Source organism: Phyllostomus hastatus, unplaced genomic scaffold, assembly GCF_019186645.2.
Source record: "Phyllostomus hastatus isolate PE091 unplaced genomic scaffold, TTU_PhHast_1.1 phas_contig_209, whole genome shotgun sequence".
Taxonomy (NCBI): Eukaryota; Metazoa; Chordata; class Mammalia; order Chiroptera; family Phyllostomidae; genus Phyllostomus; species Phyllostomus hastatus.
Window position 1 is genome coordinate 3,355,453 of NW_025333735.1, and position 12,514 is coordinate 3,367,966.

Below are 12,514 nucleotides of genomic sequence, written 5' to 3' on the forward strand. Positions count from 1 at the left end.
ATGTGTGTACATTTGCGCACATGTCAGCATATGACCAAATAATTTAAAAACTTGAGTTGGCAAACACAGCAGCAGGGAATTGTAGGGCAGGGTCTGGGAAGAGGGAGGAACCCAAAGGCTACAGTCAGCCAAGGCCAGACTCCACCAGTGAGCAGTCTGCGAGGGCGGGGAGTGCCCACCTTCTTAGCAGCTACGGGTTCCACCCACGGAAACGATTCCTTTCCGGGAGGCCGACCCAGCCGCATGCAAAAGACCTGAGGCAGCCACTCCTGAAAGGCTTCAGCCGGAGGGGCGGGGACAGGATTGGCCGGCGGGTTGGCACTGATTGGCTGCCTCAGAGAAGGGGCGGGCTCTGCCTGTGGCCCTACCTCACCGGGGAAGACACCCGCGCTGGAGCCTGTAGGATAGGGAAGAAGTGTGGGTTCCGAGGGCCGCGTCGGGACACGTAAGTTTGCACGGTTGTCGCCCTACAGGCAGCGCCGGAAGCGCTGCAGTTTGACGCCCGCGCCCCTCCGTTTTCGAAGGGGCAACGCTCTTCCTCCGGACCTGCTCCGCCTCAGCTTCTCGCCCCTCCTCCCGAGGCCGAAGCCCCCAGCCTAGGTGGGGCGGCGCAGCCTGAGCTCCCGGACCCGGAAGAAGCGCCATTCCCCGCCTCCATGGAGCCCAGCGCGCTGTCCCTCACCGAGGAGGACCTGACTGAAGTGAAGAAGGACGTGAGTAGCACTATCTTGCCCAGGCGACCCGCAGGCTGGGGTAGACTGCAGCTCCACGGGCGAGGAACGCGGAAACTGGGAGTCCGAATCGGGTTCGGAGGAGGAGCCTGCGGGTGGGAGGAGCGGTCAGGGCCTCCGCGAGCCTAGCGTCCGAGCATTCTTAGTTAAGTGATCCCCCTGGCGACGTGTTAATCCGCGTTTTAAATCGCTAAAAGCAGGTCTTGGGTGTCTGAAACCTTCTTCGGTGGGGCGTTTCTTCGCAGTCTGCTTCTTGCCCACTCTTCACCTATCCCCTGGTGATTAAAGCCCCGCCCCCTGCGCTTTGGAGCCGCGTTAGGGATGGACGGCTCACGTTCTCCCTTTAGTTTGACTCCCCAGGCTACTGGTTTTACCGGGAGCAAAAGCTGGACCAGATAAAGTATCCCAAACAGTGGAGTAAATATGTGAAACTCTTACAGAGCGGGGTGGGGGAAGCTCAGCAGCTGAAAGCACAACCTGGAATTCCCCGAGTAAGCTAACGCCCACATATTTAAATTGAGGGGAGGGGGATGAGTACCTGTAGCCGAGAATACTTTACAAGCAAACATTGAAAATATTCAGTGGTTAAATTTTGTTCTTCTGCTTGGATGCTGCAGAAGATTTTAACACTTAAACGGTGGCTTTGTTGAGATATGACTTGTTTCTCTTTTTCCTATGCCTTTAGTTGTTTTGCTGTTTGAGACCTATATGAGTGCCTGCCACTAAAATAGTTTATATCAATTCAAATTAAAAACAAAAACTCAACATGAACTGCGCTCCGGCTGGCTTAACAACACAAAACTTAGAAAATCATCTTTGTGAACTGGACAGGACAACAGCTTTTTAAATGTTCTCTACTTCAAATTTCCTCTTTTTCTCTCCCCTGTAAGGTTTATTACATTATACTCATGATTCCGGTTGGAATTCCTTAGCAGAAAGAAACTGGACATGATTGGGATTTGTGCCTTAGTTTCCTCATTCAGCAGATACGTAGGTAACATTTACTGTATGGAAAGTACTGGCATCTGGCCTAGATTGGACACATGCAAAAAATATCAATCAGGCCTCTGCTTTATAGTCTAGTTGAGAAAAGGTTGGAACATTGATAACTAATATATAATAAATGAGTTCTGTCTTATTCAAGATGTGTGCCAGTAAAACCATGAACTCCAAGAGCTAGGCTTGCTGTGTTCCAGATGTTGTGTGACACAATTTACAATGTTCCCATTTCATCTTTACGACAAACTCTTGAGATCATTGTCATTCCCATTTCATAGCTTGTAAAATAGGCAATGCAAGGTTATTTTCTTTATATCACTTTATATAAAGTGGGAAGATATAAAGTCTGTACACAAACACAGATGTGAATAGTGGCTTCCAGGCCTTATTTTTTTTTCCCCATGAGTTCATTGATGCTATCCATCGCCAAGATTTCATTTTATAGCCATATCAGAAATTCATAACCTTGGGGAATCACGGATGGGTTTCCTGAAGTCTATGAAAAATAGTATGTGCACGTATTTTTCTTAGAAATTTTCATCATGATATTTTCAAAATGGTTTATGACCTTAGAAGCTTTTTAAATTATCACCCATATATTTGAACTTCCTTCTCTCTCAACTATAGGCAGTTATTTCCAAATATCTGCTGGAAATCCACTTTTATATCCTGCAGATTCCTCCTCTTGTCTAAAATGAACTTTTTATCATCCCTCCCCACACGGCCCCTTGCTGTTCCTGCTTGTTCTCTGTCTTGAATAGTATACCACCATCCATCCTCCTTCACTGTACTCCTCCCTCCCCTCTGCGCCATCTAGTTGTTTACTTCATCTATTTGGTTGAATTTAGTTTATTTTTATTAATATGGATTACATGCTGCTGTGAGGCTGATAACTGTAGTTGAATCTCACGGTTCAAAAATCTGCAATTAAGACACAATCCTAGTTTGAAAAAAGCTTGATTTCTTAGGAAGAGGGAGATAGACCTAAAATTATAATTTCAAGTCGTAAAATACATTCATCCAAAAGACTGTACTTAGCGTTCTGCTAAGTTCAGGATACACAGTCGAACAGAATATACCCGGTTCTTGCCTACTTCAAACATGTAGCTCATTAGGTTTGAAAACAAATAAATGTATAATTACTAATTATGGTAAAGACAATTAAGGAGACAAACAGAAATTGAGGCAATAACAGGGGGCATCTACTTGAGATAGGATGGTCAGGGAAGGTTACATTTAAAGTGGTTCCACCCTGGCCAGGTGCCGCAAGTCAGTTGCAGCATTGTTCCATACACCAAAAGGTCGTGGCCCCAGTCTAGTCCTGGCACATACCTAGGTTGAAGTTTGATCCCCAGTCAGCGTGCATACGGAAGGCAACCAATTAATATTTCTCTCTCACACAGGTGATTTTCTCTTCCTCCCTCCCTCCCTCCCCCTTCCCCTTCCTCTAAAAATAAACATATATTCAGGTGAGGATTTTAAAAAAGATAAAAAGATAAAGTGGTCCCCGAAGGATGTGACAGGACTAGGGGAAGAGCGTTCTAGGCAGAATAGAATTTGCAAAGGACCTAAGCAGGCAAGACTTGAGTGACTTGGGAAAACTGGAAGAAAAACTGGCAGAGGGTGCCCTGAGGTGAAGTTACGGTGGGCTAGAACTAGATTATGAAGGACCTTATAGATTGTAGTAAAGTGCTTGGATTTTTTTTCTCCCAAGTGTAGTAGGGACCAACACACTTGGGGAAAACTAATGACATTTTTAAAAATCCCTTGGCCTATTGTATGGACTGAGGAAAGCAAAGTGAAAAGAAGGAAACCAGTGAAGAGACTCTTAGAATATATATAGGTGAGAGATGATGTCATTTGGATCAGGGTGAAGGCAGTGGAAATGACTGGAGCAAGAGAATTCCACATGCATTTTTGAAGTAGAACTGATAGGCTTTGGTGATAGGTTGGTAAGAGTTGAAGAAGAGAGTGGAATGAGATTAGTAAGTGGAAATGTCAAATCAGCAACTTGACCAACAAGTCTGAAGATCAGAAGACAGATCTGACAGCTGGGGGCGTAGGGGAGGGGAACACTTACAGGGTGGAGGAGTCAGGGGAAAAGGACTCATGGACATAGACAACAGTGTGGTGACTGCAGTGGGAAGGAAGTATAAGGGGCACAAATAGTAATGGGAAAAAAACATAAGAAATAAATTATTAAAAAGAAGAAGAAGAGAGGTCCGACCTGGAAATACAAGTGTGAGATTGAATGAGTTCATCTAGGAAGTTGGGAGCTAGAAGGGAAGAGGGAGATCATAGAAGAGTTTTGAAAAGTGAGAAGTTACAGCCACAGAAATGAGAAGCAAGCCAGGAGATGCATGTAAGACAAGGAAAGAGTATTTCCAGGAAGTAGTGGTCAACTGTGTCCATGCTGCTGAGAAGTAAGATGACTGAAAATTATCGGGTTTAGCATGAAGAAGGTCTTTGGTGACGCTGAGAAGAGTACTGGGGCATAATGGGAATGCCTGGGAATTAATTGGGAGATGAAAAGTGGAGTCCTGCTGTATTGAAAAATGGAATGTATACACAGGGTACTACACAGACAGAGGGGAGGGTGCCTACCTTATTCTGGGAAGTTTAGGTAAAGCTTCCTGAAGGAGATGACCACTATCCTGAATCTTAAAGGATGAATAGCAACTTGGAGTATAGAGAAGGGAAAATAAGACAAAAGTAACAACAGAAAGAAATGTAAAGTGACGAACAGCAGTTTGAGGTGCAACATAAAGTACCAGGACCTGTAGAGGTGGTGATAGATTAAACTACATAGGTAGGTAGGATCCATACTATGAAGCGCCCTGTCCTCTATTATCAAATATTTATTGAGCACTTACTGTGTATCAGACTATGTCAAGCCTTTATATGCACTGTCCCATTTAGTTTTCCTAGAAATCCTCCAAAGTATTATTATATTTTATCAATAAGGAACAGGAAGTATAGAGATAAGTAACTTACCCCAGCTCTTGCAGAAGAAGTACATGGCAGATTCAAGATTTGAATTGAGGTTGTTCTGAGACCAGAACCATGCTCTTGATTTCTCTACTCTTCTCTTGTTTGAGGAAACGTATCCTTTTAAGTCAAGGGTGGAACAGTGTTTTAAATTTTGGAAAAAAATAACAGATGGCATTTCAATATTAGACTTTTTATAACACTCCAGATTTCCATTTTCTCTTGAAAAATTGGAGGATGTGATAGATGTGTAAAGGAGAAATTTAGCCCTGGCTGGCATAGCTCAGTGGAATGAGCACGGGCTGCGAACCGAAGTGTCGCAGGTTCGATTCCCAGTCAGGGTATATGCCTGGATTGCACGCCATGACCCCCAGCAACCGCACATTGATGTTTCTCTCTCTCTCTATCTCCCTCTCTTCCCTCTCTAAAAATAAATAAATAAAAATCTTTTTTAAAAAGAAAGAATGATTTCCAATAAAAAAAATTAAATTAAATTAAAAAAGGAGAAATTTGAGGGGGAGGAGAGAAGTAGGAAGCCCATTGTGAATAGTCCATGCAATATATCATAAGGACCTGAACTAGAGTAATGCTAATGATAGAGATGAAGTGAAGGGGCAGGTTAGATAAATATAAGGGGTAGAGTGGCAGGTCTTGGTGGGTGGGTGATCGGAGATGGAATGTGAGTAAGAGAAAAAGTCAAGGATCAGTTGTGAATTTATAGCATTATTGGATGGTGGTACTCCCAAATGAGTTGAGAACATCAACGGAAAAGAGAAAAGGGAAATAAATTTGGTTCTGGACATGTTGGATTTGAAGTACCTTTGGGGTATCTAGGTAGAAAAAAGTCTTGATCACACACACAAATTTGGGAGTCATTAGCATATAGGTGGTAGAAATGACAACAGATGAGGTTTTTCAAGTTCATTTTGTAGCTTGTTTCTCTATCCTCACAGCTTAAATTTATGCACTCAACATACCTTATGTAAGGTTTTGCAGCAGTCTTCTAACTGGCTTCTTTTCACCCTGGTTTTTGCTCTCCCCCATGCCCCCCCCCCCCACAAAAGTTTTCTTAATTGCTTCTTATTTATAAACTTTGGATGATTCTTTTGGTTACAGGAAAACGTGTGTTCCTCAACATGTTATAAAAATTCTCCCATGATTCCACCCCAATTTTTCTTGCCACATTCCTCACCACCCTGTCATATGCAGCCTGTGTTCCAACTACCCCAGAATGCTCAGCATTTCCCCACTGTGCACCTTCATGTCTCTAGTAAAAGTGTAGCCTCTATGAATTTCCCAGGTCTTGGAAGTAGTCAGTTGCTTGCTCTGTGCTTTCCCAGTACTTGGCCAATAGTCTTTTTTTTTTCTGGGTAATATCTCATCATCTTACAGTTACTGGTTTGCACGTGATATGTACTCTCCATCATGTGCCCTTTGCATGCAGGATTCAGGTCTTATTGATCTTTGCATGCTCACCTCTTGTTATATTAGGTATTTAGATATTTGAAATGTTTGTTGTATGAATATATAAATAAATGAATGTGGGGGTTCAGTGGACTGTGAACTATAAGAACCCTTCACCTTCACTAGCCTACTTTTCTGCTACCATATCCTAGGATATTTCTAAGATTTGCCATTGCCTTTTGCTCATAATGATAAGTGTGAGTCAAATTAGTTATAATTGTAATTGTCACTAACATTTATTGATCACTTAACTGTGTGCCAGGTACTTTTCTAAGAGCTTTCCATGAATTCCTCATAATACTTAGATGAGGAAACTAAGGCATACAGGAGTTAAGTTACTTACCCATGATAACATGTGCAGTAAGTGGAGGAACTAGATAGAGTACAGTCATCGGCATCAGACTATTAATGCCATTTATTGGGACCCATGTCATTATTCTGCTATGTAAGTCCCGTTAGCTACTTCTCAGACCTAGGCCTGTTTTCTGTGATTTGCTGTTCTTTGTTTCGTTAATATCTTCCAACATTCACCATACCTTTATGTTTCTTTCCCCCCATATCTTTCTATCTTCCTTCTACCAACTGACTCCAAAGATAGACACATTATGGGCCCTTTTAATTTGGGCGGGGGGGGGGGGGATTCTAATGGTTTTACTCTAGGAAGATGGATAATTAACAAATGTGAGAGTTATAAGCTACGAGACCTCTCACTAAGTTATCGTCTGTGGTCCTGACTAATCCTGGATGCCATGATAAATGGTAACTAAAATGAATGAAGCCTTTGCTCTCATCTTTACCCCCAAAGGTGGCCCTCAGCAGACCTCCCTATTTCCACAGACCCAGGTCCTCTAGATTAGAATGGCCCCTCTTCACAGTAGCCTGGTCGTAGTTTATAGGTGTGAAAATGAGATCAGAGCAGGACAGAAGATGTGAGGAATGTCTAATCTAGGACTTTTTTTTTTTAATCCTCACTGGAGGACATGCTTACTGATCTTAGAAGGGAAAGGATGGAAAAGAGAGAGGGACAAACATCACATGACAAAGAAAAAAGTCAATTAGTTGCCTCTGCTTGTGCACTCTGACCAGGGACCAAACCCACAACCCCTTAGGCATGTGCCCTACCCAGGAATTGAACCCACAGCCTTTGAATTTACAGGACAATGCGCTAATCTAGGATCTACCTTTGTCTACTTGGACCTTTACCTTAATAGCATGCATTTTTAGGAGCCTAAGCCTCCTGACTTCAGGAAGTTTTTTCCCCACCAGTTAAGACTCCTAATCAGTCACCTGCATGATTTCCTGAGGTGTTAAAAAAAAAAAGTAACATTAAAACACATTTTATGTTTTTCAGGCTTTAGAAAACTTGCGTGTATATTTGTGTGAAAAAATCATAGCTGAGAGACATTTTGATCATCTACGTGCAAAAAAAATACTCAGTAGGGAAGACACTGAAGAAATTTCTTGCCGAACATCAAGTAGAAAAAGGGCTGGAAAATTACTAGACTACTTACAAGAAAACCCCAAAGGACTAGATACCCTTGTTGAATCTATTCGGCGAGAAAAAACACAGAACTTCCTGATACAGAAGATTACAGATGAAGTGCTGAAACTTCGAAATATAAAACTAGAACATCTAAAAGGTAAGTATGTTAGGTATACAAGAGTTCTTTTAAATGTAACAGTGCTTTTAAAAAGTAAATTAAAAGAACAGTAAAACCCAAAAATGATCATTTTGCATTTATTCAAAAATTTAAGCTTCAAAATTGCATTCATTTGCATTTTTAATCTTATAGGGTGTCCTTACGTTGGAAAAGTGGAATATCACTTAACGTTCTGTATTTATATTCATTTAACAATATCATTTCTAGAAAATTTAACTATAATAAAGTCCCAGGGTACTCAGTGGTTTCTTTCTAACATGAGCAGAATTTCAGGTAAATCTATTCAAAAGTAACCCCTGAAAATGCACTTAACACATAAAGAATAGTATGTAGACAAAGTATTTTAGTAAGTTCAACTCTGATGGATGGTTTTTCTCCTACCAGTTGATCTAAGATGAAGTAGTTGACTGTGTTGATAAGAATTATGTTATATAAATTTTACATAACTTTTAACCTAGAATCAAACTCCAGTCTGGCAGAATGAGAGAGGCATGAGAACTGAGACTGAGGAAAGGAATAGCAGATTCACCTCTCCTGTTTCATTCCCACCCTAGAGCAAACACACTCACTGGTTGGAATGCTGTGTAGACTTGCCTGTACCATTTAAATCCCCACCCCCACCCCCGCAAACTCCCATCTCACTCCCTGTCTCTCTCCTCTCTCTCTCTCCAGAGCCCTTAAATTTCATGTGAATGTGACATAGCTCTGTTCCAACTGTGCTAGGCCCCAGGGATACAGAAATGAGTAATGTAGGGCTCTGCCCTTAAGTACATCACAGTCTCTAAGTTCATGCTAGAACACATTGGAAGTGTCCCCTTTTGAGCCATATTTAAGAAAATAGTTTCTATAGCATGGAACAGAAATGCCGAATGTATTGTGAAGTTAACTAGTAGGAAAAAATGACATAAATGTACTTCATAGACTTTGCAGGTTTTACATAAAATTTCTCGATTCTGAAGGTTCTGTGCATATAGATAGTTCCGGGTTGAATATTTGCTAAGCCTATCGGAAAGATAAAGTGTGTTTGTGTTTATTCTTTCTACAGTGCGGTTAATTATAGCTACATTCTTTAAGTATGGTAAAATCCTTACATCAGAACAATCACCATCATTTAAGTATGTTGTTTGGTTGAGAACCAGGACATTATTTAGTGGGAAGAGGAGGCCTGGAATCTTGTTCTCCCTTTCCGTAAAGTAGTCCTGGAATGTGGGCATGGCTTAACTGTTCTGGGCCTCTGTTTTCTCATCTCTGATAGTGAGAGACTGACTATCCCAGATGACCTCTGAAATTCCTTCCACTTCTAACATCCTGTGATTCAAGATTCAGTCATTGGCATTAATTAACTCATAGATTTTAGCATATGTTCTGTTTAAATTTTGTTTTTATTGAGTAATGTGTTTTTTGTGTGGGCGCTATGCTAAAGAATATTAGTTGTGAAAGCCATTTCTTATTTTATGGAAGACTTTAGGCTACTTTATTTTCCCCAAGTCCTTTAATGGTTAAGTGTTTAAATATACAAATTAAGTTTATAGCATGTCATTTAGCATCCTTGAGACTATTCCATTATCTAGAAAATGTAAATAATAGTATACATTTCATAGTTGTTGGGAAAAGCAAATGAAATGTGAAATGGGTTATGACAATTTATAAATTGCTATTTAAATTTTGTTTGTGTGGTAGCTTTTAATCTTTAAATGGTGACAAAATGGGCATGGGCTCAATTTTTTTTTGTTACTTTTTTATTGACATCTGTATAATTTCATTGTAGGACTAAAATGTAGCAACTGTGAGCCTTTTCCAGATGGAGCCACAAACAGCATCTCTCGATCAAATTCAGATGAGAGTAATTTCTCTGAAAAACGGAGAGCGTCCACTATCATGTACCATCCAGAAGGAGAATCCAGCACAGCCCCCTTTTTTTCTACTGATTCATCTCTGAATTTGCCTGTTCTAGAAGTAGGCAAAGCTGAAAATCCCACCTTCTCTTCAACTACACTTCCCAGACCTGGGGACCCCGGGGCTCCTCCTCTGCCCCCAGAGCTGCAGTTAGAAGGAACTTGTGGAAACTCTAGTGAGATGTTTCTCCCCCTAAGATCACGTGCCCTTTCACGGCAATGACAGTTCACAACCTCTTAATGTTTTTAGTAAGACTAATATTTGAAAATATATGAATCTTCTTACAAAACTGCTATAATGACTTATTAACACCAATACATGTCTTTTAAAATGCAATATAAGCACACTTTGTAAATAGACTTTTTTGGGGGAAAAGCAGCATATTTTTAGATAGCTAAAGTAAACCATGTGGATCATGTACTTTTCAGAATTTTGTATTTTTTTAATAGTTTATTTTTTATTGTATTTTTTTCCAGTACCATTTAATTCCCCTAATACCCTCTTTGAGGTATTTGGTGTTTTCACATTTTTTATGTTTTAAGACCAATTTTAATAGGGAGCATTTCTCTATTTGGTAAGGGAGTCTTAGGCTGGAAGTGATGTTGTTTCTCAGTGCATTTGTGCTAGAAATTTTCACAGTCTAACAGTCCTTTCCATCCATCCAACAGTAAATTTTCAGGATTAAGCTGTTTGTAATTGGTAATAAAGCCAATCACTGATGGGGAGAAAAATACCAGTGTACCAAAAAAATCTTTCCTGCTCAGTTTGGCTTACAGACACTTACAGAGTCCCCTTCTGATGCGGAGGAACATCTGACTAGTTTGAGCCACCTCAGATCTCAATTAGCCAAAATACATTTATTAACCTTACTAATCCATGCTACTTTCTTGAGATTTTCACATTCTTCTCTTTAGTATTTTCACTCCAAAAGAAAAATCTTTACAAAAACCTGTTATTACCTGTAATTTGGTGAAATTCTTAAAAATACTTTTTCTGTACTGTCTACTCTCTTTTATTGAGAACCACTGTACAAGTTTAAATAACTAGCACAAGATGTTTTTTTCTATGTGGGTATGTGACAGTCTGTTTTATATACTACTTGGAACAAATAGGCCATAAGTTTTGTTATATCACAAAGTTTTACTAAATTTATGCATTTATAAATTAGGTGCTCATTGTGTCCATTTAAAGTATAATTCTATCTATACTTGAAAAAAGCAGAGATGGAAACATGCTATTAACAATAAAAATTTTTGAATTGTGCTATATTTTGGAAGTTTCAAACTTTTTAATAGGAAGTAAATATCTAGAATACTTATTTTATATGTACTAATTTTTATAGAAGATATTTCAAGTGTGAGATCAAGTTGCATTTCTGGATAAACCAATGAGGTAATCAATCCTGAAGAAGATTGGCATATTGGTTTTTAAAGATTGGGTAATTAAAAAAAAAAGACTGGGTAATTTTTGTAGTGTAAACATTTTCTAAGGATTATGGAGAAACATGTTTCACGCCCAGTGTAGCATAAGAAAATAATGGCATTACATTTAAAGATCTTACTTATTTTTAGAGATAGGTGTAGGAGGCAGAAAGAGAGGGAGAGAAACCTCAATTGGTTGCCTCTCTCATACGCCCGGCCAGAACTCGCCCAACCAGGACCTGGGCCACAGCCCAGGCTTAAGCCCTGACGGGGAATCAAATGGTGACTTCTCAGTTTGCAAGATGATGTTCAACTGAGCATGCCTGGCATTACATTTAAAGAAATCTTTTTTAAAAGCAGAAGCAGGCTTTTCATTAATTAAAACAAATTTTAATACGCAGTTATTTTTTTTATTTAAATAGGAGCTACTCAGAATCAGACCATAATGTAGATAGGTTATAGAACCTATATTTATAGTTTATAACACTGCATTTTTTTTTCAGACTGTTGAATACCTATATAGACAATAAAATTAAGATTTTAACAAATTTAGGCTTTTGGGTTTTCTGAATACTATAAAGTATTTTTTTTTTTAAATATTGAAAACCAACCATCGTCAACAAATGTTTGACTTTGAATGGCTGACATGATACAGTGCAACTGGTGACTAGGCTAAAGAATGCAGCAGTGAAAAGGTTACTTTTCACAGATACCATATTATCACTTAATCCAAAACATCTTTGAGCTCACGTTTGTATTGCTTTTTTGAAAAGCTAATAGACTTTATTTTTTAAAGCAATTTTAGGTTTATAGAAAACTTAAGCAGAAAGGACAGCTTTTCTATATGTTCCCTCTCCTGTTTCCCACATTAACCTCTCTCTAATTAGTATGATACATTTATTAGAATTGATGGACCAGTCTTGATACATTATTATTGACTAAAGGTAATAGTCTATGTTACAGCTCACTCAGTGTTGACAATTCTGTAAGTTTTGACATGCATAATGTCAAGTATTCGCTATTATAAAATACCATACAGAACAATCTCACTGCTCTAAAAAATCCCATATTCCACTCATTCCTTCCTCTTTCCTCCCCCTTCCTATTTGGTAACCACTGATTTTTTTTTAATTGTCTCTCTACTTTTATTGTTTCCAGAATGTCATGTAGTTGGAATCATACAGTATATAGTCTTTTCAGATTGGATTATTTTATTTAGCAATATGCATTTAAGATTCCTCCGTGTGTTTTCATGGTGAGCTCACTTTTTCAAGAGGTAATTCCATCTTTGTCAGCATGTCACTCTTAATGCAGTGACGTGCATAGCTACTGTCTTTTTACTTAAGCAATGTAA

The 12,514-nt window shown here is 39.5% G+C and overlaps 1 protein-coding gene across 1 annotated transcript; it reads left to right on the top strand.

Annotated features, from left to right (window-relative positions):
* The first annotated feature begins 349 nt into the window (after positions 1-349).
* BCL10 (BCL10 immune signaling adaptor) lies at positions 350-11,010 on the top strand. Its single transcript, XM_045835532.1, has 3 exons — positions 350-713; positions 7,534-7,822; positions 9,612-11,010. Exons 1-3 carry the CDS (start codon positions 657-659, stop codon positions 9,959-9,961), a joined length of 696 nt encoding a protein of 231 aa, XP_045691488.1. The 5' UTR covers positions 350-656; the 3' UTR covers positions 9,962-11,010.
* The last annotated feature ends 1,504 nt before the right edge of the window (positions 11,011-12,514 follow it).

Bases quoted from the DNA above. Each gene is read 5' to 3' on its own strand.
- BCL10 (XM_045835532.1), top strand. From the start codon at position 657: ATGGAGCCCAGCGCGCTGTCCCTCACCGAGGAGGACCTGACTGAAGTG. The intron at 714-7,533 runs GTGAGTAGCACT...TATGTTTTTCAG, and splicing joins TGACTGAAGTGAAGAAGGAC to GCTTTAGAAAACTTGCGTGT. The intron at 7,823-9,611 runs GTAAGTATGTTA...ATTTCATTGTAG, and splicing joins AAAACTAGAACATCTAAAAG to GACTAAAATGTAGCAACTGT.